Genomic DNA, 26,430 nt, shown 5'->3' on the forward strand with positions numbered 1-26,430 from the left:
AAAAATCAACTAAATAAATATGTATTTTCCAAATACTTATAAAAACGTGCTCTTAAGCTGTCTTCTACAAGATTAGAACTTCCTCTTATAATTTTGATGTATAGACCTCTTTTTGTCACAGTTATCCTTCTGCTCTCTCTCTATCTCTCCCTCTCTCAGTTCTCGCTTACTATCTTTCTCTTTCTCTTTGTCTCTATTCTTCCATTTTCTATACTTGTCGCTCTCCCTCTCTCTCTCCCTCCCCCTTTTTCTCTCTCTCCCTCTCTCCCCCTCTCTATCTCTCTCTTTCTCTCTCTGTCTAATATATATATTTCCGTATTCCATCTGAAGCTCATTTTATGTTGGTGAACATTAATTCATATAACTCCTCATATGTTTTATACCCACACAAAGTATATCGTACCTCCTCCTCTACCCGTCTTTGTCTTTGTCTTAAATTTCTACACTTTTAGCCATTTCACGAAAAGCCAAATTAACTTGATGTCTTCAAATGTCTTGTGGGAGACGTACGAGTTTTGTGGTTTTCCAACGAAATTATACAGTTTGTAATTGCAATATGCAAATGAATATGCGCTTGTCGACTCCAAAGCACATACGTACACATGTACATACATATATATTGGGCCACTGGGTGGGCGCAGTCAGACGACAACAGCAACAACAACCACAGCAGCAGCTACAACAACAACAACAGCAAAGTCAGCTTGACATTTGAAACTTGAAATGTAAGTGAAAGATACAATCCCAATCTGTGTAGCCGTCGCTCTCATCGACATCGAAGCCCCAGACATTGTGCACAGACAACATAAGAACAGAAAGAGACAGTTAGAAAGAGAGAGGGAGAGAGATGCAGGAAGAGAAAGAGATAGGAAGATTCCTAAACTCTCGCATGTGCACATGATAAATGACGGCCTTTCGACAATTGCCTTCGCAATCGCATTTGGCAAATCGAAAATGAAATTAACACTTCTCCCCACACATCCAGATAGAACCCCATTGTACAATTACAATTACGATTCACAGATCTGGCAAAAGCCGCCCACAAAACAAACTGTTCGGATGCTTAATCTCCTTTCTCTGAGCCTCCCAGTCGACAATGACAGTTGCGGTCAAATTTGAAATCTTTCAACAACCTTAATAAAATAAATTAAATATTGTAATATATTTTGCTGTTTAACGAGAACTGTATTTAATTTTATATCAAATTTTGTGAAATGTTTATTCGATTTTTTTTAAATCATTTATTAAATTGAATTAAATTGGATTTTTGTTCTATTTTTTTGAATTCCTATTAATTCTCTTTAAAATATTATTCTTACTTGAGGAAACAAATAATATTTTAAGAGTACTAAAATTCATTTTACCATTGCTAAATTCTTACTCACAGTTTAATCACTAACATTATTCTAATTAAACAAATAATTTGAGAAACAAATTACATGGTTATGTTCGTTTACCATATCTGTCTCAATTTAAAATTAATTAATTTTAATTCCCATTTAAATTGCTTGATTCATAGCAAGCAGCTTATTTCCGCGAAGCAACAGGGCTGATACGCAGTCTGGCTCAGCCAGCTGGCGTCTGCTAGTGTGCATCCCTGGTAACTGTGTGTTTGTTTAGTTTTTGTGCGAATTATTTTGTTTTTCTGTCCAATAATTGGTGTGCAATAAGTAGTTAATTGTGTTAAAGATGAGTGCGAGCGACACAACAAAGCAACTATCGATTGTGGATATACGAAATTATATGCTGCAAAACGACGGCAAGGTGACAAATCATGCTCTCGTCAAGCACTTCAAGAAATATCTAACGCACACACAAAGTGAGTCAGAGACAAATTTATGTGTATTCGCATATTTGACAACAACCTGTTGACATCATAGAGTAATGCAATCTGATAGGTAAACTAAGCCCTACTGAAATCTCAATTTCAGATGAGGCCGAGGCACGAAAACGCTTCAAAACTTATGTGACGCTGCTCTCCACCATCAAGAATGAAAACAATCAAAAGTATTTAATACTGCGCAAAAAGTATATCAATGAGTGCCCGAGCGAAGAGGTTGTGGAACGCGCCGTCGCGGCTGCGGGCACTGCCTCTGCGCCCTCCAGCCCGGGAGCTGCTTCCATAGTGTCCGTAACCGATAGCGGCATGTCGCCAATGAGGCAGCCGCCGCCCTATAAAGCGCCGCCCGAGGTGCAGCAGTCGCCAGCACCAGAGCCTGAACCAAGTGCTCCAGTGATCGCCGGCTTGGCTGTGCATCAGGATCAAGTGGAGACCTATCGCGAGTGCGTTAACGAATTCACAGCTGCCATGCAACGCATTGACCCGGCACGCCTCGTGCGCCAATCCGACATCGACAAGAAGAACGAACAAGACGCCGAAACTAATCCCAACGGTAACGCCGATGTCAATGCCGCTGCCACTACTGCTGCCGCTGCCGATACCAATGGCAATATCAATGCGGAGACCAATGCCGATCCTGATATTAATGGCAATGCCAAGTCTATATCTCGGGTGAATTCCGTGGACGAGGGCAGCAATAAGGAAAATATACCGCGTTTCTCCTTCTCGTCGGGCACCTCCACTGATAGCTCCTCCGCAGAGAAGGCAGACACAGCTGAGAATCCCATCAGTGTTAAGGAAGCGACACGCAAATTCAACCGGATGGCCTCCGAAGAGGAGGCGAAAATAATATCGCCGCCGCCCAAGAAAAAGCCAGAAAAGGTATGTCTTCTTTATGTTTAACAAAAACCGGTTAATTAACCCATGCGAATATGGATGCGGGTGCGGGTGCGGGTACAACTGCTTCCCATTGCCTAAACTAAACAGTTCCACATCGCTGCTGCTGCTGCAGTTCCAACCAGACTCTGTCTTACTTCCTGTGGGAAGTGTTTAGTGTTTTTTCTTTTGCATAAAACAAATTTGTCTGTTCTTATTGGCAACTAACAGAATTCCAAGACATATTTGACCTGGCCTACACAGATTCTTTGAACTAGTTCGCATAGCAATAGAGATATGAGGGTGTTTTTACCTGACACGCGGGCACTTAGATCCCACTCTCACTACCTCTTCCTCTCTCTCTCTTTCTCAGTCGGTCTCTTTCTCAAATATAGCTCGAGTGGAACTGCTGGTCACGAACTAGCACTACCAGCACATTCGACTTGTACATATCCATTAATTTTATTCTCCTACAATAAAATGTGAGATTCATAAACATTACAAGCGTCCGCTACAATGTGTTTTCGTCACATATTCTTTTGTAATATACATATAATTGTATATAGGTATATATGTATATATAAATGACATGCGTACATGCATTGAGCGACGCATGTACTATTGTTAAAGTACACACAAGTAAAATTTATTGAAAAGCAAGTTCTTTAATGTAATTGTTAAAGCTTTTCTTTATAGGAAAATCAGATGATTATACAATAAGCAAATGTAAAGAACAGTTTTCTTTATTTCTTATAGCAAATACCTATTACAATATCAAAACCATGATTTCTCTACGCTCCTTTCGTAATAGCTTGAAAATCCAACATCTAACCGATGCAATATTCTTATATAAATTACTTTACTTATAATTAGCCATGCAGCAACTCAACTTGTTCCCTTTGAGCATGCATTGAGCAAATTTTAAAAATATATATTACTTATATATATAGCTGGTATATCGGCCATTACATATAGCTGACAATAAAAGGCGACAACATGTTAAAATTTGTCAAGCGTTACGAGAAAATCGTTTCGTAGCAAATGTTGCGAGCTAAAGACGAAGGCAATTACCATTTGGGCCCGAGCATTGACAAACAACTGTCATCCACTCAGGGCTGTCAATCAAAAGTGTTTAGGGTTTAGGCATAGGCAACTGCATAAATCATTCCGCTACGTCCGGCCAAGATGAATATGTCTATGTCTATACCCCCCCGCCCACAGATATTCCCGAACGAGCCAGGCGACAGGCGCAGCAGCAGTAGATGTATGTCAAAAGCGAACTCCGAATTGTCAACTGCATGTCAAGCGCTATAAAAACTCAACTCAACACTCGACTAAAACACTAACGAAAAAGACTTAAGTGTTTATTTGTGCACACACACACAGACACGCACTCGCTTCCACTTATGTGTGTTAAATTAATGTTTACATATATCGAATCGTCTTGGAGCGTCTAAGAATCACAGCATTTATGTTAGGTTTCTCACGTTTTTCATGTTTCCGGATTAATGTGGCCCGAATTACATGCAGACAACGATATTTCCTCTTTTAGCTGTTGTACAAAATATGATTTTAAACAGGGTATTTGCAGATATTTATGTACACTGTGATCTGTATTTCCTAGCCTATATTATGATTTTTAAGAATATATTTTCTATTATTAACAATCCTTTACATATTCCCATTATTCCCAAACCTAGTTAGATATCTCATTACAAATCATTCGAAAGTTATCTAGGATCGATGATCTGATATTCAAGACAGTTTCATGAACTGTTTCATGCTCATCATTGTCGAAACCGTGGAACCTGTAAAAATTGTTAACAAATCTGTGCGCTAACAAGCCAAATCAACATTCAAAAATACAAAAGAAAATGAAAGAAAAAAGTAAATAAATAAAAAATTTTGATAGACGGCGCCACCAATCTTTATCTATCACAAACCCAATGTATGTGAAACCCCCTTGATGAATTATGTTTAATACAAATATTATTAATCATCTCAGAAATTGTGGAAAAAGTGCCAAATCATTCATGAAAGAGTTTCGAAATGGAATTCTGCCCCTTCTGCTTCTGCTTCTTCGTCGTCTTTTGCTTCTTCTTCTTGTTCCATAGATCCATCAATATTATAGACCGTGAAATTTAGGCGCCGCAACCGTAAGCGCTGCGGGTCAAATATGCCTGCGAGCTGATCAATTAAATTCGTTTCGAGTGTTTTTAATTAGCTTCATGAGTTGGCACTTTGCGCATTTAGTCAGCACCCACTGTAGCCTCGACACATACAACTATTTAAATTGCTTAGCTATCGTTGAGCTGCAGTTAATTTCAGATGTAGATAACTGTCCAGTGTGTTTATTAAACTTGACTTTTAATAGAAAAAATGTTAATCCGAAGAGAAACTTAAAATACATAGAACGAATAAAAGAAACTATTAAAGACACTATTGAAGAACTTTTTTTCTTAATCTTTCTACTAGATTTCCAGAAATAAATGTATAAAAGATTTGTAATTTGTAAAACGAGCTAAGCATCGTTACTCAGTAAAGTGAGTATTCAGGACACATAAGGGGCTCCCCACCAAATTTCCCCTATTCGACTCTTTAATAATTTCCTAAGCTCTCCCAACAGTTTGGTCGAGCTTTAAACCAACTTTGGCTCAATTTTAATATGAGACAAATCTGGGCAACTTCATTGAACCCGCTCCACACCATATTTGCAGGGAATAGTGTTTGCCCAACACTAAATTGAGAATTTTGAAACAACCCTAAATTCCATTTATGCTCCGTTTAGAAGGCATTGAAATGAAACTCCAACTGCAGCATCAAACAAACCACATATATTTTTATTAACCCACAAGGTACTTTGGTGGCCAAAGTCCGTGTCCCAATATGCATATTAAGCCCGAATGAGAGGTTGGTCCTGCCAGAGAGAGAGAGAGAGAGAGAGAGAGAGCGAGAGGGAGATAAAGGGGGCGAGATAGAGAAAACCCTTTTTTGGATAGAAACAAGTTGGTGAAACATGTTAACATAGCCAATAAGCAGCAATAGAAATTAGTTAGGCAAAGCTATAGTCATCAGGCAGGAAGGCGGGCGAGCGACCGAACGACCGACCGACCACAAAGGACCCAATTAAAAATGTAAGGAAACAAACCAAAAGTTGTTATTGCTGTTAAACAACAACGCCGTATGTCCCGAAGCGGTTAAATTTACAAACAGCAACAATGTCGACCCGATCGAAGCGGACAATGGCACAGCGGACTGCGAGTGACTACGGGCGGAAGGCATACGGCAATACGGAATACGGCAAACATGACCATTTTGTGGCTTCATTCCGTTTTTTCTCTAGTTTCTTTTTTTTTTTTGTGTGTTTTTGAAAAGGGAGTCAAAGGTAAGTTTCGGGTGGCAAACGCAAACACAGCGAACGACGAGGACATGCTACAGTCTGCTCTGGTCTCTGGTCTCTGCTGTGCTCTGGTGTGGTTTGGTCCGATCTGCAGCCGGACAATGGCCAGCCGTGTGATATAATATCTTGCATAAAGGGACACACACAGGACATAAGAAAGCCAGTCAGCAAACAAGCGATTGGGGAGAACTGCCCCCAACTTGAACTGGGAGGTGGCCGTGCCCAATGACGACGACGTCGACGACGACGAGTAGCAGCAGTCGTCGGCAACATTTTCCTTTTTTTTTTTTCGATTTTTTTTTTTTGGTTTGGTTTGTGTGTGTGGGTGGCTACTTGGGGGCGTTACGGTTCTTTTGTTTAGCATTGACATGGCCACTTTGCCCGGGGCCTTACTTTGCAATGTTTGTCCTGTTATGTTGCTGTTGCCGTAGCCGTAGCTGTAGCTCTGGCTCTGTTTCGGTCTCATTTGCTCTCTCGCTCACCTTGTCGGCTATTCGGCAAACGGCAAACGGCAATGCGGCGTGTGGCATGCGGCATGCGGCATGCGGCATACGGCATTTGCAAATGGCGCCACCTGAAGCGGGTGGTTAACGGGATTTAAGCACGGCGGCGAGTAATTGGAAAAACGTGAGCACTCCCAAAGTCAAGTGGCGTGTAAATATATGAAAGGAGTTACGGCTGCTGCTGCTGCATCCTGCGGCTAAATGCCCCAACCATGTGTATGCCGCATTTATTAGCTATGTGTAACATAACGTAACGAAGCGAGTGCTGTTTGCTCTTCATCTTCTTTTTTTTTTATTATTTTGTTGCCGTTTAGTGGGGGTGTGGCATGCAGAGAGTTACAGGTAAGCAAATGCCTGACTCTTTTGCAGCCTTGTTAGCAAACGCGAAACATTATGCGAATGGATAATTAGTTGCCGAAAATGTTTTCAGCGCTCGTAAATATGAGAGGCAAGCACACATGTTGCCAGCTATTGTTGTCGTTGTTGTTGTTGTTGTTGTTGTTGTTGCTGATGTGGCACATGTGTCTGCCTGCGCCCCTCGCTCATTAGAGTGCTCATTATCAATGGGAATGCGTGGTGGTTAAACAGCTACCCATTCCCGAAACAAAAAACGAAGAAAAAACATGAGGCACAAATACTGGAGTGAGAGAGGGAGCGGGAGAGAGAACAAGAACTTTTTGGAGCTCTATTTCATTTAGCGCATCGCTAAAGAAAACCCGGCGCACCAAATGCCTAAAGCACGCGCCTAATAAATAAAAATTATTACCTTCATAATTATGGCAAGAACATGCCGTCGTCGTCGAATGTGTGCGCATAATTATGCCAGCTTTTTACACTCGCATAGAAAGCGAGCGAGAGAGAGAGAGGGGGGAGAGGGAGTGGGAGAATCCCAATCCCGCCCAGAAACCGTGTGGCTGCTACAACGATTGCCTTGCCACATGTGAGTGTGTGTGTGAGTGTGTGTGTGTGTTTGAGTGTGTGTGTGTGTGTTCTAAGATGTGTTGGCGTTAATGCTTTCAATGGGCTTTCTATGTTTTATGCCCGTTTCACATATATGCATATATATATATGGTAGATATAATTTTTGTTTTTAATGCCCCGCCCCCGCCTCGCTGCTGTAGGCCTATTCCGAATTTTGTAAAATGTTGTGACAGAAACATGCATAATTAATTTATGCGCTTTGGTAACCCGTTTTTATGTCTTTCAGCAGCTAATTGAGGAAAAGGACTCACCCGATGTCACATTGTCACATCCGAAAGCCAAGGAATGGATTGTCGCCATGGCCAAAGTCAATTATCAGGAGCTCGCTAAGTTAGCTAATGATTATCCAGAGCTCGTCAAATTGCAGGTTAGTAAAAAGATTATAATTTGTTGTATTATATTTATAAATATAGCACTGCTATATATACTGTACTGTGTCTATTACACGTATGTTTGAAGGGAATTTAATTTGAGTTCCTCCACAGATGAAATATAAGGTCTTCCTGGATTGTTCAGCGATAAGATTTGATTTCCGCTCAATTTTTTAATACCAAATAAGCACTGTTCAGCTATTAGTTCTACTCCAACATTGTGCAGAGAATTTTAAATGAGCTCAGATTGCGTCTCACTAATTGTAATTTCTAATTTCGTACAGTTAATTATGCCTGCATTTTTGCCTAAAATTAACTTTAATTTAGGATTTCAAACTATTCCAATAGCTGTTTTACAGTTAGCCTAACATTTATTAGCCACGATTTGTCAGTTGAGATTAGCCAAGAAGAAGAAGAGGAGGAAAAGCGAAGCCAACACACAATGCCTGAGGCAGAGGCAGAGGCAGAGGCAGGCGCAATCATTGGCTCGACTTAAGCAGCTCGAACAAATAAAGACAAGTACAAACTATTCATAAGCATTAATTACGACAAATTAAGCAGCAACGCGTTGCTTTTGCCATGTTGAACAACATTTAAAAATGCGAGAGGAGAAAAAAAATAAGATATATATATGTGTATGTGCATATGTATGTATGTATATATAATGACAGTTGGCGGCGGCAGTACGTGGCACAAAAAAAAAAATAATATCAGAAAAGTAAAGCGCTGCCAGCCCCAGTTGCTGCCTCTGACAATTAATTGTGAAATATGTTTTTCAAAATTTTTAGCACTTGTAGTGCATGTTTTCTCTAAAAAAAAAAAAACTAGAAAAATAATAATACGAACTGAAAAAGTGGGCGTTAGCTGAGGAAACAATTTTTCCGAGCGAGAGCGTGGGCCTCGAAACAAGCTGCGACAATTGCCATTAGGCGAGAGGCAGTCGGCAAATGCAGCCAAAACTTGACCCACTAGGATGGACCAAAACGTGCACAACAAATACACTTACACACACACACACACACAGAGTGTTGTATATCTGTGTGTGAGTGTATGTTCTGGTACATGTAATTTCCATTTTGGACAGACAATTGTATACAAGCGTTTGACAGAACACGTGTTTATATTTGTACTCGCTCTCATCAGAGCGATTTTAAGCAATGCTTTTTACAAGCCCCGCAATTGTCGCCGGTAATAGAACAGCTATAAACACATGTTTAATCAAATTATATAGCTGGTAGTCTACATCTACGTCTACATCGATGTCGACGTCGATGTGATATCAAAGGCGAACACACAAATGTCACAAATGATTAAAAACTGAGTTAAGAAATAGAATTATTTCTGACATCGAGCAGACGAAACAATTTTGCGCTAACTTATTGTTGTAGATAAATGTCATATTAAATGGTCATAAATTAGCTTGCCCAACAATTTATTAAACTACGTTTATTTTGTTTTTCTTCTAATATATATGACAGCACTCGAAATACAGAACATTTTCGATAGGGTCGTGCGGGTGGGCTGGGAAACTCTACGAAAATATTTTCCCCCAAAAAATACAAAAAAAAAAAAAAAAATGAACCGAAAATATTTGCTAAAAGGAGGCAATCTTTGGGGACTGCTGCCTGCTGCGGTGTCTCTCAATTAGAGAACATTTTGGGTCCCACAAATATACATATTTTTATGTGTGGCATGGCTCTGGCTTCTGCCGCTGCTGCTGTGCCCTCTACACGATATTTCCATGAAGATGATTTATGCCAGCCGCAAGCGAACATGGGTCGCACTCCCGAACGATACCAGCTCGGAGTCGAATGAGCAAGCCTTAACTTATGCGAACTAATTGCCGTACAAATGCAATGTTCCCGGAAATAATGGATTCCGTACTTTATACTATATATGTATGTATGCAAATCTTGAATGCCATAAGTGCAATCAATTAATACGAGAGCGCATCTCGTCCTCTATCTCTCCCCGCCCTCTTGAGTGCAAGTGTGAACGAATGGCAGGCAGCTCATTAGCGGCGCTTGCAATTCCCCGAATCACTGAAATCGCAATGAGACGGAAATAGCAATAAATCAGAGACACGATTGTCACTTAACCTAATGTCTCAACTCGTTCCCAGCACGCACGCACGCACGATCTCACTGCCAATCTTATAGTGCTCTCTATACATATATATATATAAGATTGGTTTATTCATGATCTTGCAGTTTAGTTAATGATTTGATAAGCTTATATAGCAGTTGAATGAATTTAGTTAAAGAATTGTTAACTTTATTTCTGATTTCCATGAAATTTGCAATCTACAACTACAACTCTTTTAATATTTATCATATTTTATCTAACTATTCCATTTAGCTATTCGATGTTGGTTTGCTCTCTGTAGTTAATAGTTGTTTGTATTTCAAGTTTAATTAAAATTTCTGCAATCAGCAGCTGCCGAAATAACAAAGCTCCGGACTCATTTCGAATTCAGCTACGCTCTAGGCCTGCCAAATCCTTTTTTCCTTTTTCCCCATTTTCAGACTCTGCACACATGCGACTGGCATCATGTGGCCACATGTCCATCCTCTCTATCTACATTTATGCATATGTATGCACGTCTATGTCTAGGTATGCTAATAGTAGGCGCTTATAAAGTGTAACAAGTTTTGTATTAATTAAAAACTTTAGCTGCCGAATGTCCATGTATGTGAATGTATTGTGTGTGTAGTTTTAGCAATTTCTATTTGTATACCCTGTAAATATTAAAGGGTGGGTAAGAAAGCGTGTAAGAGAGGAGTACTAACGGAAAATATATAATAATTTGCGTCTATTCTTATTAAATGTGATATATTCATATTACGAAATTGTTAACTGAAACAGCTCATCAACTTATCGATAATTAACGATTTGTAAACTCGTTTTTTTAGGCATATCTCGAGATATATAGAACCGATTCACATGAAATTTTTAAGGCAAATGCGCGTCAACTATATATAGCTTAATGATAAATCCTTTCTGGAAACTCCAATCAAAAAATATAAATAAACTGATTGTTTTCTGCCCAATCCAGGTAACTTCTAGTCATGACTCGTCCACTCTTCATTCATTTTCTATTACCTAACAATGTAAATACCTATATAGTGAATACAACTATGAACACTCACTTGCACTCAATTACGAATACGAATAGTCGCAAGCATGCTACACGTGCTGCATGTGGAATGAAACGCGAGTTTTTGACTGTTTGTTTGCCGTCGCATCGGTTCTTTTGGGTGGGGCACAGCGTGGTCAGCTTTGAGTGGGGGGAAGGGGGGAGGAGCAAGCGGACCGCCCAATAGTCGAGCATGCAACGTTTTGCCATTTCAGCTTGTAGCCATTGTAGTTACTCTTGTTGCTGTTGTTGTGCGTCCCTTTCATTCAGTCATCCATGCAGCCATATACGAACTGCCATCCAACCAACCATCCATCCATCCATCAACGTGTTTGACCTAGCCGGCAATTCGGCTTGACATGCGAGTAAATTGAATTTTCCTTGTTTCACATTTGTTTTGACTTGTTTTTACTTTGTTTTTCCTTTTTGATTTTGGCTGTGTGTTGTTCGAATTACTTATTCAAATTAAAAAACAATTTTTTTTTTCTTTTTTTTTTTGTATTATTTTTGCTGCATATGAACAATGACTGGGCACAAAAATGTTGTCGATGTTTCACCTTCAACTCTTTCCACTATTTACATAGTACATACGTGCGCGTATGTGTGTGTGTATTAGCATATGCAAACATACATACATATATGTAAGTATGTGTTTTGGCATTTCAAAGTGTCAGTGTGTTTTTTTTTCTTTAGATGAAACATGCTGGCTTTGCCTCGTTAATTATAACTCCCAACAGCCATTTACAGCTTAAGCTTAGTCAAGAGCTATAATTCTTTTCATTCCAGCTACAAATTGATTAAGTATAGCTATATTATATTATATTTATTTTACTCCTTAAAAGATCTGTCTGAATCGAATCGAACCCAAGAATATTTTTCTACTGTCTGCTATAAAATATTATACGAATTGCAGGGTATTTAAATACCTGTAAAAAAGGAAAATTAGCAGGAAAAAAACAAACTCTAGTTATGTACCTATGCCGGTATTTAATCTTTGATGTTGAGATTTGGCTACCTGTTTCACTTAGACCCACTTTTCCGCTGGTAGCCGGGCCAAGCCATAGGTGAAAGTAATTGAAAGCCGGCTGGCTTTTGATGAATGATAGTCGTATACCCCAACTACTGCCGGCTGCCCTCGCAATGCCTGTGGCGCCCAGAGCGCTCTAAACTCAAAGGTGAAATTGTAGAAATGACCGTGAACTTTTCAGCAGGTCGTCAAAGAACAGCCATAAAACGTCTGACACCTTTTGCCAGAGACACTGTCGGCCGGTATTATAATAAAAATTTAACCCACAGCAAATGTCAGAAGCGTCAACAGTGGCGCCTTTTACCAGGTCTCTTCTAAATCCGTCTACATCGGAATACAGAAGAAGAACATCAAAAACGAATAGAACTTGTTGAAATACTGACTCGATCTGCCCCGTTCCGCCCCGTTCTGCTCCGCTCTGGTCTGCCCTCGGGCTGTGGCCATTAAATTGGAGGTGACAATTCAATCAACGCATCCGCCAAAGCAGCCGACGTGAAATGACTGAATCCTTTCCAGAAATCAAATCAAATGTGTTTACGACCCCAATCTTGACATCTTTTGCCGACTGGCGGGGCTGCATCGCCTCGTTGGTGGCTTGGCACAATTTTATGCCGTTGCGTAGCTATTAAATTTAATTAGAGCTCTCTGCTGTCGCTACCGCCATTGGCCGTCAGCGGCACATAAATGTCACCAAAAATATTCTACTGAAATACAGATATATATATATATATATGTATGTGTATATATGTGCATATATATGTATCAAATGATGCCGCCTGCTGCGCACAGTGTTCAAGAAGTACGACTGTGTGTCTCTCTTTATTTAGCTCCCCGTGGATATGTGACTTACTTATATAGTTCATCAGGGCTCGCTAGCAATTGCCGTCGCGTCGTCAAAAGTTGTTGTTGTCCATATTGTCAGTTGACATGCGAAAGGATGTGCCCGCTGGGAGTGTTTAGACAGAGTCATCAAAGGTGTTATCCGTGGAGTTTCTAATGACATAATTGCGTTGGGAAATATGCAAACAGTTCATTCGATTCTTAATGGCATTTACAATGCCTAAAACTTATTCATTAAATATAGTTTTTTATTTGATAGTTTAGATTGCTTTATGTTTCGATAAGCTAGCAATACAGTCGATAATAAATAATAATAATTATATATATAGTATAACATGCATTGGTCATATGTCTAAGATGTTGTATGCAATATCAATATGCAGATTTATAGAATTTCACTCAACGCACACCGATAGACTTAGCTTTTCGATAAGTTCATGATTAAGCAATTGTATATTTAATCTTAAATATATTATATATTTTACAATAGCAGATAAATACGCCAAGTTTTCCTATCATATCGCGTGCTTAAATGATATTATACCCTTTCTTTTATTTAAGTTATCGATATGCTATCGAAACAAGTAATCAATGAAAATCTAAATTCTGTAGAATTATTTTGTCATTTTTGGTAAACAGAATATAAATATGCTTGCTTATAAACATTATTGAATCGATAATAGATAGAATATTTTACAATATTTTAAGCTTATCCATAAAAATACTACCTATACAGTCACAATAGACACTTAAACTTTAGTTTAATCGGAAATAGCTATATAGAGTACCATATCAAGCGATTTCCAGGCCAAGTCAAGCCATGAACTGCAATCAAAATGTTGATCGAGCTATTTGATGCCCCTCAGTCAATATGCAGTTGAACTGGGCGATTTGATTAATGAATCGCTGGCACGATCAAGACCTTAGATACGTGCCCATCGATTCGAATAGCCTCGCATGCGGCTAAGCTAAGCGAGTTCTAACCAAGCTAACGTTAACCATTTATTATGGCACCACCTTAAACGTGGCTGTCCGCAGTAGCTGCCATCGCATCGACAGAGGCCACAAATTCAATTTCAAAGACGCCGGAGTTGCGAGCGCGCCTCCTACAAGTTTTGCACAGTTTTTCAATTCGCTTTTAATTATGAAAAATCGACGCACTGACAGCCAACATGAATTAGGGCGAAAGTTATTAAATACGAGGCGTGGCAACAGAGAGTAGTACCTGCCTGCCAGCCTGCCTGCCTGCTCCAATGGCCCCAACTCTGGGAATTCTTCAGCTGCTGGCGACTGACTCCTCAAATTGACAAAAATTCGTCTGTGTTTTTTGTCTTCTTCTCTTTTTTTATGTTTGTTTGTAGCATATATTGGGTGGCGCTGTTGGCGCCAACGTTTTGCACGTTCCAACGTTGCTTTGGTCAGTGGGACGTCCACAGAATCACTCCTCCTGGCTGCCCTGGCCTGGCCTGGCCGAGCCGAGCCGGGGCAGCACAGAATGTCTTCACAATTATTGTCATTCACAATTACCGGCGCATGCTTTAAGTCCAACACGAAAAGCTGACTTTCTGTGTGAGCTCCGTGTGTGGCACGCTGAATTCGTGAATACCCTTTAATCAGCCGGCTAGATGATGCTGAAAGGGATTAAAGGTCTCTTGGCAGAAAACTTAAATGTTGCTTGAAAAGCTAATGCCAAAGAGATTTTAATTATATAAATCTGAAATGATTATAAATATATGATTTTAATTTCCCATATAAATTAACATATTCATTAATACTTCTTATGTATTGATTGTTACAAACTGCCTGGTTGAATAGTTATAGCAGCTCAAGAATCAGTTGAGGGCTCAAGAAATACGAATGAAACGAAACTAAAGTCCGTGACTTTAGAGTTCGGAATTTTCATTTCGCTGCGCTGAGCGAAAAACGTGCAACTACAGTGAACACTCCCCCGCTCTGCAGCCGCCTAGCCTAAGTCTTCGATTCGTTGATGCTGTCCATCCGTCTGTCCTTCGGCCCAGCCGTCCCTCCGTCTGTCTGCCGCTTAAGTGTCAGCAAAAACGAAATTGAGCTTATCTGCTAAATGCATCGATCGCGGAGCCTCTGCCCAAGGACCAGTTCACCTCCAACTTCTGTGCACCGATGGGCGACTCGATGCAATCGTGCAGTCGTCAAATTAGCGACGTTCGAAATACTTCCCAGATAACTACGAAAATCGTAAACAAAATAAAATGCTCAAGCCCGCCGCAGTTGCAGTCATTTCCTGCGCCCCACAGCCACCAAACGATCTGTCACGGCGCTCAGGACGAGGACTTTGGGGCAGACACTTCCCGAATACGCTAAGCCCTAAACAACTTGAGGAGCAATCAAAGTAATTCGCATGCTTACGAACCAAATAGTGTTCTGTGGAAGAAGCATTGGCTAGGCATTACGAAGAGCTAAGTTTGCTAGATGAGCCGAGGACCTATAACTCAAGGATAAGCTAAAAGGCAACTATAAAATTTCAAAGTAGATGTTGATTTTCAACAGACTAAGGATTGGCAGCTGTATATCAATGCCAAATCAAGATATAGCCTGATACACCCGCTTCACACCTTGAGCTACAGGGCATTTATAAGGCATTACAAAGAGGGTTAAGCCAAGGCGACGACGACGACGCTTCACGATCCAAAGTCGTCTTCTGTGTGATTTATTCGCTACTCCAATTGAATTGTTTGACGGGGTCTGCAGGCGACCACAGAGATCTTGGATGGATGACTGTTGGCTGGCTGAATGCTTCAATGGATGGCTGCTGTTGAGATCACTTGAGTGACATTTCATGAGCCGCGGAATGACGTGCATTTGCAGACGCCGCCAACAAAGCAAAAGCAAAAGCAAAAGAAAAAGAAGAATTTATATAACAAGAGACAATGGCATCAGCGTTAACCATTGATGATGATCATCTGTGGCTGATGATCTGATCGCGCAATTCCCAAAACGACAAACTCAGGCGCCATGTTAACCACCAAGAAGTCACTGACTAACTCCAGCGCAATCCACAACATTCACACAATCAGCGATTGACGAAGATGGATTCATGATTGACTGCCGACTGGCCCCAGCCATTGTTAGTGCACAAAACTGATTACAATCAGTTGAGATGGCGACGGCGACGGCGACGACGACGGCAACTTGGACGGTGACGGCGTTTGCATTTTATTGAACACGATCCTTTTGATAGCCACAGAAGTGGAACTGGAACTGGAACTCGAAATGGGAAATCAGATGGACTTGATCTGCCTTTATTTGGACAAGCAACTTGTCATTTTTAATGGAATGCATTCTGTTTAGATATGCAACAGTGTGAGTGTGTATGTGTGTGTGTGTTCCACTATCCAAATGATATATACACTTGACCAAATTGTCTCCTCAATCAGATATTGTAGTTATTAATGTGTATGCGAGTGTGTGTCCGTGTGTGTGTGCTGCATGCAAAGCAATCAACACCGCAATCGACCCCACTCAACGCTCCGTTGCCTTTGGCTTTAATTCGAGTTGTATATTGATTAGGTTTCGCTTTTGGCGAATCCATGTTCCTGTCGTCCTCACTGCCACCGTTCCATGTACTAGCGCCAGCTACTGAAACACACATTGTCCTCCTAAGAGGGACGCCACACCAGCGGCAGGAAATTTGTCATATATACATATATGTGGACCCAGTCGAACTTCGCGCACTCTCTCTGTCCCTCTCTCTTTCTCTCTCGGGTCATAAATTCTGCAATACAAATATAAATAATATTTCTCATCCCATTGCCAATTGCCAGCGGCATTTTGGCATCGAGCATCGGGAATGGCGAGTGGCGAGTGGCGAATGGCACCGATGCCGGTGACTACCCCACACATGGTTTTGGACACCTCGGCGTGCGGACAGCAATACAAAAGGAGGTGCTGCCACGTTGTTATGAGTTTTTAAATCTGCCTAACCCCCCAGCCCTCAACATTTATTCGTATTTAATCGATTTTTCAAATTGCCTTCAACTCTGATCGCGCACAATACGTACCTGCAACATATTCTTTTTCAACGCCCACCGACACGCCCATATTTGTTTTGCACATATTGTTGAGACGAGCAAAAAAAAATATGTATATATATGAGAGAGAATAAGTCGAGTATTTAGTGTTTAAGCTTTAAAAAGAAAATGCTGGGTGTATAAGTACGCAAATGTAAATTAATCATTTATAATATAAAATATAATAATATGAGAAATTTAAGGAATTGGGCAGAGTACTAAGATGAGATATTAGAGCAATTGGCATAGTATGAGCTTCTACTTCATATCCAGCGTATAAACTTGTAGATTATGATGACTGGTCTATGAATTATACATATTCCTGATGATTGCCTTTTCTGGTCTTGTCTGCCTATACATCCTTATGAATATTTCAGCTCTGTCTACAATATATAATGTCTAGAAATCAAGAATCAATCAAAATTGTTCAAATAAGATCAACAGATCTTATGTTATATTATGTTATACTGATTTTACTACTTGAAATCATATAATATCATATAATCTTAAACTTTGAATGTAACTTCGAAAACTTCAAAAGATCTCTGTATATTTCTATATCTTATTCATATAGAAGATTTCCATATAAAACGAAAATTCTCCATTATATTTAAAGTGCTCTGGGATACGTCTAGCTTAGTTTTATATACTTCCGCTCAAACTTCGACTCATGCCCGCAATTGCTTTAGTTACAAACTTATTTAAATGGAGGCGTGCACAAATTCTAATTGGCATCGGCATTGAAGATTGTTTTGTAACTCTTCTCCCAATTTGATGAGAATTTATGCATAATTAATGAGGGAATCTGAACAGGTGCGCGTGTTTGGGGCGACAACCGTTTCTGTCAAACACGATGACAAAAGATTACATTTTGCAACTTGCGGCTGCTGCTGCTGCTCCTGCTGCTGCTGCTCCTGCTGCTGCCACCGACCCCTGCATGTTGTTAGGCAGAGATAGAGGCACAGGCGAACAGGCAAACAGGCAACAAGCAGGCAAGCAGGCAACATGCTTAAAAATTAACATAAAACTTCTGATAATAGTTTCGCATGCGATTTGTGTGATTGCCAGATGGAGCCAGCATCCAAGCAGCATCCCACGCACTTCGTTGTGCCCGGCTCGTTGTGCCTAAAATCTGTGCAGCGCATCCCGGCTACAGCGACATCATAAATAACGAAAATAAACTTTTGGCGCAGAAGGGGCGAATGTGTTGTGCCCCAGACCCAGGCGAGCCGAGGCGAGTCGAGTGGAGTCGAGTCGAGTCGAGTTGAGCCAGGTCGAGCCTCGGATGCCTCTCGTCTAAAAATGTATGTAGAGCCAAGGCATGGCCGGTACATATGCAGCCTGAGTGCATTTGCTTGTCAATAAAAAAGGTTCCGGTCAACGAAACTGAAAAAGAGCTTTAAAAAACAAGCATGAATATGGCAATCGAGCTTGAATGACTGCAGGATACTCGCTCACAGCGAGATTAATTCGAAAAACGTGTCAGGTTGCCTTAAGGAATCGATGCTTTTTGAACTAACAGGATTAAAGATTGATATGTGCATATATCTAGCTATATGGCTTATTCCTGGATCTAAAACTGTGAAAGATATAGTTGTTGCTATTTTATCCTACCTTTGGCTAAAGAGCTGTGGAAGATGAATCTACATTTCTCTATATACAGAAGAAGTATAAGGGCAGCCAGGCAGACCTCACACAAAACCAATATACTCCCTTTAACTTGGTTACACAGCATGAAATGGACTCAAAAAGGCAAATGATCTGTAACTATGTTGGCAAGTCGCGCTTGAATATTGAATGATTTGCACGGGCAACATTTTCAGAAGAAGAATTTTAACAATTATTTAGCTGCTCTCCTCTCTCTCTCTCTCTCTCTCTCTCTCTCTCTCTCTCTCTCTCTCTGTTTGTTGGTGCTTATCGAGCATTTCATAATAATTAATTAGGAAAATTAAGAAACGATTATCCCAGCGCGAGGTAAACGCACGATTTGCCCGGCTGGCCAGGCAAAGGAATAACAAAATTCTGTTAGTCACGCATGCTAATCTTCGTGTTGTCGCTAAACTTGCAACAGTTGCAAACAGCAGCAGCAGCAGCAGCAGCAGCAGCAACTGCAACAAGCTCGACGACAGTTTGCAACGGCGGTGGCCCACGTTGGCTGGCTGCGAGGCAAGCATTGTTTGGCGGGGACTACCAAAAACAAATGATTATTGGGCAGGTGGGTGAAGGTGCGGGCGAGGCGGGGTCTATTTAAAGGGCTAATCGTGTCGCGTCTGTGGCGCATCTCGTGCTCGCTTGGTCTAGCGCTCTTCGTGATCTCGCCCGGCATATCCTGTACCGATTTATGGCATATGATCGGGTCAATTAGCTTTTCGGATGGGCGTGGGCCCAGAGACGCTGACCTGGCCGAAAGAAGTTAAAAAAAAAAAAAGGCAAAGAATTGAGTGTAGCATTAAATAAATATGGTGGCCATTATCGGATAAGCTTCTGGATCATTTACTTAAACATGTCACTTCACATTAATCTGGAGTCGGGGCAGCAGGCCGCAGTCAGGCAGTCAGGCAGCCAAGCCGGCAACGGGCAACGGGCAACAGGTAGGCGAGGAAGCCATGCCACAGGCCACACACAGCGCCAACGTGCCGCATCGTGTGGCTCCAGCTTCGCATGCGCAGCGGCTGCCTCACTGGCTCGCTGGCTCGCTGAATGGCTGATGGCTGTTTGCTGCTTTCTGCTACCACACAAAATCGAGATTATCATAAATAATATGGAGTAACAGTTCCACGCGTTTAGCGCGGACCTAGGATGCCCATTTGTTGTGCTTCCCAGGAAAGGATGAGGTCACACTGAGTTAGCCACTCTCTTGAGCTGAACTGGAGCTGGTCAACTGCGTTGCCCCTGAGCCCAGTCAGTCAGCCTTAATGACGTCTAATTTGTCATCGTTGAGGAACTAATTTTTTAGCTTGCTGATATGGACCCAATAGAGCGCTACCTGTCTTGAACACGAACATTTATAAGATTTCTGCGTAAGTTACAAAACCAGGCAAGAGCAAGACGGCCAAGACGACGACGACGACGGCGACGACGATGACGATAATATCATGGAAGATGGAGAGCTGTTGAGCTTGGGGACTCATGTGAGAAGTGGAATTTACATATAATTCCGGGAATAATATGTATTTAATGTATTCGTTAAAGGGAAACCTCAAACTCCAACTTGAAACTAAACTGGCGATAAGATAAAGCTGTCTACGCTTCTCAAAAATTCGCTGTAAAATTTAAATAACTCTTTTTTGTCTTTTTGTTGCAAAAGACCTTGTTTTGTTTTGTTTTTTATTTTTTAGGTTTAGTTGTGTTTTTTTTTTTTTTTTTTTATATATATATATTTTGGGTGTGTGTGATACCTTTTTTGTTTAGGCCCAAGTTGATTTAGCTGCCACTTGATGATCTCAGATCTTTCAGCGAAATGAAATTAACTATTCATATGCCACTTGCATGAAACTAGTTCATAAACTAGAGCCCTATTAAAGCCTCATTTGTCAAAGAATAAATTGGGCAATATTCGAAACGTAATAAGTGCTATCTGGAGACATCTAATTGGGCCTTGTTCACAATTTATGTTGCGAGTATTATGGTAGCAGAGTGACATCATTTGTGCATGTTGTGGGAACAATTCATGTGGACTTAATAAAAATTTTAGAATATGAGATGAGTTATAGGCACAATAGGGTGATCCTAAACTAAAAATGTCTATGGTTGTAGATTTACTACAAATGCTGTACTATGATCTAATTAGATCTAAGCTTAAATTGAGAGAGACAAAGAGAACAAGAAGGAATGCAGAGGGGATGAGAGAGAGACGGAAATTGTACCTATAAACTATAGCAACTATAAAGAGAGGAAAATATGGATGAATGGAGATAATAAGAAAGAGAGAGGGACCTTTTGTTGTCGCAAAGTAGATGCTTTATAGCTGTATAAATAATCAACTGGGAAATTGTGGAAATCTTCTTGAATAGATGTAAAGTTCTTATATGCGATCAATATTTGTTTTGGCTAACTCTTCAACATGTTGGTCTAAAGCAGATTACTTATAGCTGCATCGACAATCAACGAGGAAATACTGGACTTCTTCTTCTTGAATAGAAGTAAAGTTCTTACATGTAATATCTATGAAAATCAATATGTAAAAGCTTCCCATTCGTCCATCCGTCTGTCCAGCTCACAATATGTGTCTTCATGTTTGAAATAAAGATTATTGAAAACAAACAGACATCATGAGCACATAAATTCACTTCTTCCTCTTCATCTTCGTTTTGTCGATCTGCAAACGCAGCCAAGGCGAACGCCTTCAATAAAAATTGAAGGTGGATCTGGCGGATCGGAGCTGGGCGCTGAACGCAAGTTGTGCTTTAATGTTGCAAGATGCATGTCTTTGCAACTTAACATATCCGGCGCCTAAACCTATCAACTGCTTGCACTGATTGCCCAGGATTGTGGATTGCGGATTGAGGATTGAGGAGCAGGAGGCTGAGCATGATTGGGAATGATGCCAGGCAAGGAGGCAGCCGCAGCAGTGGCGTCTGCTGCATGTCTGGCAGCCGTATTAATAATTTTAGCGTACGTTCGTTGATTTAGGGTGCATTTAAAGCGTGAACGACTGCATTAATAATTTCTTTTGCAATTTTATTGTGCATAAATTTCATTAATTTATAATTTTGTTTGATTTTTACTGCGACTAACATCCAACCCGCTGCTTCGCTCCAAGGAGCATGTTGCGCCAATGTGTTGCTGCGCATCGCTGACTGTTGCTGTTGCTGCTGCTGATGCTGCCGCTGCTGCTGCTGATGCTGATGCTGCTGCTGACTGGGGGCATAAATTATTTAGCCGTAGTTTTGGCAGGCGCCCGTTGACCGCGCGCTGCGTAGATTTTGCGATTGCGCACCAAGTGAGGGCTTATCCACATTTGTGCCGGCGTCGTCCTCTCTGACCAGGCACAGAGCTCACCCTGCTGCTGCCGTTGCCGTTGCCGTTGTTGTTGCTGTTGCATTTGTATATTTGTATTTGTATTTGTATTTGTATTTGTTGCTTTTTTTGATGTTTGGGCTCCATGCTTCATTGAGAAACTTATGCGGTTGTCGCTGTTGTTGGTTGTTGCCTGTTTGGCCGTTTGGCTCTTTGCCTGTTGCCAGTTGCCTGATGCTGGTTGGCTGCGGCCAATGCAGAGGTCCTGCAGCTGTGCCCGGCATGTCGCCTGCCAATGTCTTCGGTTTGTGCCCGCGCAGTTAATTATAAAAGCTTGGACATTTTCGCTTCGGTTTGTTTTCATTTCCAGATGCAGATTACATTATGATTTATGCAAAATAGTAAATGCGTCTGATGGCAACATGCGCCAGCCGCCATTTCCCCTCGCTCCACTCTTCGCCATGCCAATTGTACTTGCAATGCAAGAGACCAGCAAAACTTAGATGATATTCGTAGCTTGCTGTCTGTCTGTCTGTCCGGGATTGCAACGCCTACAAGCAACTGAAAGTGCATGGGAGTTGTGCACCCTACCGGCTGCTCAGCTCTATTGCAGAGCCCCTAATTTCATTTATCGCCCCTTTAAGCCAATCATAAAGCCTCGCGCCACGGACCTCTCGTAGCGCTTTCCCTGACGCAAATTCGTCGCACGGCCGCACGGCCATAAATCAGTTGCGCCATGAAGAGGCATCGTAAAAGTGCTTAAATTAATCATCCCATACATGTATTTGTTATTCAGCTCGTAAGGTTTTACGATGCCCCTGACCGCGGGGCATCCATAGGCGCAACAGGTTGCCACCGTCGCGTTTTGTTTTCTAAGCGCCAGGCCACTCACTGACAACGGCCAGTTAGCAATAACAATAACAAAATGCAGCCAGTGGATTGATCTGAGCATGACCGACTGGCAGATGCTCTGTAAGGATATGAGTGAGAGAAGCTATTCTGCAGAGTGTAAAGAAATTATTTCGAAAGTATGAGTAGACAGAGGGTTTATCATAGTTCTTTATGACCCATTAGATATCTACACAAATTCAGCTTTAAAAGCAAAGACAACGCTGTCTTAGTCCCAGACTGAGTAGAAACTGAAAGCAATTCGTAGGAGAATATTTATCTTTTTTGCAATTTAAGTAAACTGATAAATTTATTGAAAATATAATTAAATCAGTTATCGATAAACGAAATTTTGTAAAAGAATACTCATTTATATGCTTTAATATTAACAAAAAAAATAAAATAAAATCAAATTGAAAATTGGATAGTTATCAATAACTTAATCAGCACACTCATATAACCCAACAGCTATTAGTTTACATATCAAGAAGATCTAACACATTTACACCGCTTGCAGCCCTGTACTATGCAGGGTATAGCAACAGGAACAACAAAGACCGTAGAGCTATATATCAAATCGTAAACTTAACTGTGTAATATTTGCAGGTATTTTGCATAACGAGAAATTCTTTGTCATCGCTGGGCATTGGGCTGGGCTCCCTCTCTCTCTCTCTCTCTCTCTCTCTCTCTCTCTCTCTCTCTCTCTCTCTCTCTCTCTCTCTCTCTCTCTCTCTCTGTCTTCCGCCCATAACGTGGCATTAATATAGAGTGGAACATGCTGTTGCATCTGTGGCATGCCAGGACAGTGGTCAAATGTTTTCGGGGCTAGTAGCCGTAGCTCTAAATTGCAAATGAAATTGCATCGTTATTACATGTTTCAGGGGCAGCGCAAATTAAATTCCATATGGAAAAAGCAATCTTGCCAAGAGCCGCACACGCACTCGCACACACACACACCCATATATGTATTTATGTATTTATTTTACACAGATCTCTACACTGATGGCCACATTCTACAGTACGTGACAATGGGTGCGTTGCACAGTGTTTGAGCGGACAGGACAAGATGTTTAACAGCCCAGGCACTGAAATTCTATCGCCCAGACCCACAGAGAGAGACAGACAAAAAGAGGGAGAGGAAGAGAGAGAGAGAGCGAGTGAGCTCCTACAATCGCTTTTAAATTAGTTTAGTGGCATTTAAGTTAATCGCCTACAAGGGAGCTAAAATTGTCGAAGCTACCCCAAACGTCCATGCAGTCCATTCAAAATTGGGCGAACGTGATTCGATTTTCAAGAAGCTACAGCCAGACCATATCTCTTGTTCAGATACACACATATAGTAGGTATGTTCATTCACTTACTTATGAGTGGGTTAACTGCAGCAGCAAATTGAGTTGTGCATCGGGTGGAAAGCAAAAAGAACAACGCTGATGACAACCATTGGCCATTGCCCGTTGCCCGTTGCCCGTTGCCTGTCCGTTCATATCATTTGATGGAGCCGTGCATCTGTCCAGCTCCAGTCTATCCATGTTGTTTACTGTTTGCATAAATCTTGCTGCCGCCTTCTCTAGATAGCGATGCTTGTAATTAAATTGCGACACGGGCCAGCCAATGGCAGCTAATGGCGCCACAACATAGATCCCCAAGACAAACAACGACTGTCCCACACACACACACACCCATACATCTCTCTCTCTCTCTCTCTCTCTCTCTGTCTTTCTATATATCTGTGCAATTCATGACAGAGCATTGGGGACACGACCTGAGCTTGCTGTCTCGGCAAGTACAGGGCACGTTTCTCAATGAAATTCCAGAGCGAAGAGCGATCCAGAGCGCGCTTCTGTGTGTTCCGGCGTTGTCTGCTTGGCCATCAAAATATCAAGAGTCTGAAAAAGCGATACGGGCCTGGCCAGAAGGGCGCCCGCAACTTGGGCGGCTTTGGCGGCGACAACACGAATCGGTCGCAGTCGGAGTCGCCACCAACAGCAGTTAATTAATTCTGCATGAAATTTAAAGGGTTTTTTGTTGCTGTTGTTGTTGTTGCTGTTGCTGCTGCTGCTCTTGTTGTTGTTGGTTAGAGCCGCCCAGCTAGAGAGTGCATATATGGCAAAGTCATTGTCGTCGCCGGTCAGCCAGAGCATCGGCTGGCGTTTCTGCACGTACAGCATTTGTCTCTCAGACCCGGGCACTAATCAACGTTGAGCAATCTGTGCAGCCGCAGAACTGCCCTGGCTGCCTCATCAGCCTCCCAAATCAAGTCATTAAGCTCGCCGGAGTGCCAAATGGAGCAAATAACGCTGCAACTAGGCCGAATGTGCGTCATGGGAGTTCACAGATGCCAGCGCAAAAAAAAAATCTCTCAATTAGTCAGACAATTAAATCAGCAATCGATGCCAAATGAATTCGATTTCATTCATTTATACGAACGTACGTCAAATACTTACAATATCTCCGCCTTCGCATGAATTGTGAAAACGTTTAAGGCAGTGCTAAATAACTCGTCTTGAGAACAGTGTGGTCGAATGATAGCTACTGCTTCCCTATGCGATTCTCATTATTTCGAATGAAGCAAGCTGATTATAAATAAGCTTTTATCGTTATCTTTATATGAGTTTACTATTAATTATTAACAAGCTATTTTTTCTCTTTTCCTTTGCAGTGTCCAGCTACGGTAAGTTTTCATCCTGATTGCTTAAAATATTAGCAAATTGATCATTAAAACACTCCCTCTTAGTATTAAAGATCTATATATTATAACTTTGCATATTTAAAATTCATGCCAAAATACTGATTAATTTATTGTCATCATATTTATTTTTTTGTATTTTCCATTAGTAGCAGAAAATTTGAAAATGTTATATAGTATTTATTTAGTTTTAGTTTTTTTTTTTTTTAAGTTCTGATTCCGATCTATTCTAAATTGTTTTTTAATTAATCCAAACCAAAATCCTTCACGTTTTGAAAAGTCAATTAAAGTGTTTAAGAATTTCAGCTTTAATTTATCAAAATTCTTTAAAATCAATTATATTTATTACATTTTCGACTAGAATCTGAAGGCCTCTAAAAATAAGAGAGAAGCAAAACAAAAAGCCAGAAATAAATATATTCAATTTTAATGGCCATTAAGAGTTTTGCAACAGCTCATATAAATGCATGAACTGTTAAATGTCGCCGGCAGCACTCATAAAAAAAAAACTCAAAGATCAAATAAAAAATAAAGGAAAAAACAATAATTTAGCTTAACAACTTAATAACAAAGCAACAAAAAAACACCTCAACTCGATCAGCTAGCTGCGATCACCTGTTGCTAAACTAAGGATGCGCATGCGTCAGCCCCGCAGGCGACACCAGTATGTCAAAACTGAAAAACAACCCTCATCAGGACATCAGAGTGCAGAGGACAGGATCAGGAAGCAGGAGGCGCCAGGCGGCAGGAGGCGGACGCAGGCGACGACGTGAGCTGCCTAAGTGTGCAGGATATTCCACCTGTCCGCGAGTTTATCGATTGCACCATTGACAAATGAGCCGTTGGGAAACCAATTAAAGAATTGATCAACAATAAC

General features: G+C 41.1%; 1 protein-coding gene across 2 annotated transcripts; it reads left to right on the forward strand.

Annotated features, from left to right (window-relative positions):
* Positions 1-1,573: 1,573 nt before the first annotated feature.
* LOC6581940 lies at positions 1,574-25,595 on the forward strand. Of its 2 annotated transcripts, none has more exons than XM_002007617.4 (4): positions 1,574-1,819; positions 1,932-2,722; positions 7,827-7,967; positions 25,527-25,595. In XM_002007617.4, exons 1-4 carry the CDS (start codon positions 1,690-1,692, stop codon positions 25,569-25,571), a joined length of 1,107 nt encoding a protein of 368 aa, XP_002007653.3. In that variant the 5' UTR covers positions 1,574-1,689; the 3' UTR covers positions 25,572-25,595. The 2 variants fall into 2 exon arrangements, with proteins under 2 accessions (XP_002007653.3, XP_032587582.2); XM_032731691.2 differs by having other exon boundaries at positions 7,830-7,967.
* The last annotated feature ends 835 nt before the right edge of the window (positions 25,596-26,430 follow it).

This window comes from Drosophila mojavensis, unplaced genomic scaffold, assembly GCF_018153725.1.
Source record: "Drosophila mojavensis isolate 15081-1352.22 unplaced genomic scaffold, ASM1815372v1 contig_74, whole genome shotgun sequence".
In the NCBI taxonomy this organism is placed as follows: Eukaryota; Metazoa; Arthropoda; class Insecta; order Diptera; family Drosophilidae; genus Drosophila; species Drosophila mojavensis.

Coding starts and splice junctions, on each gene's coding strand:
- LOC6581940 (XM_002007617.4), top strand. CDS start 1,690: ATGAGTGCGAGCGACACAACAAAGCAACTATCGATTGTGGATATACGA. Junction 1,820..1,931: donor ATATCTAACGCACACACAAA/GTGAGTCAGAGA, acceptor TCTCAATTTCAG/ATGAGGCCGAGGCACGAAAA. Junction 7,968..25,526: donor CAGAGCTCGTCAAATTGCAG/GTTAGTAAAAAG, acceptor TTTCCTTTGCAG/TGTCCAGCTACGGTAAGTTT.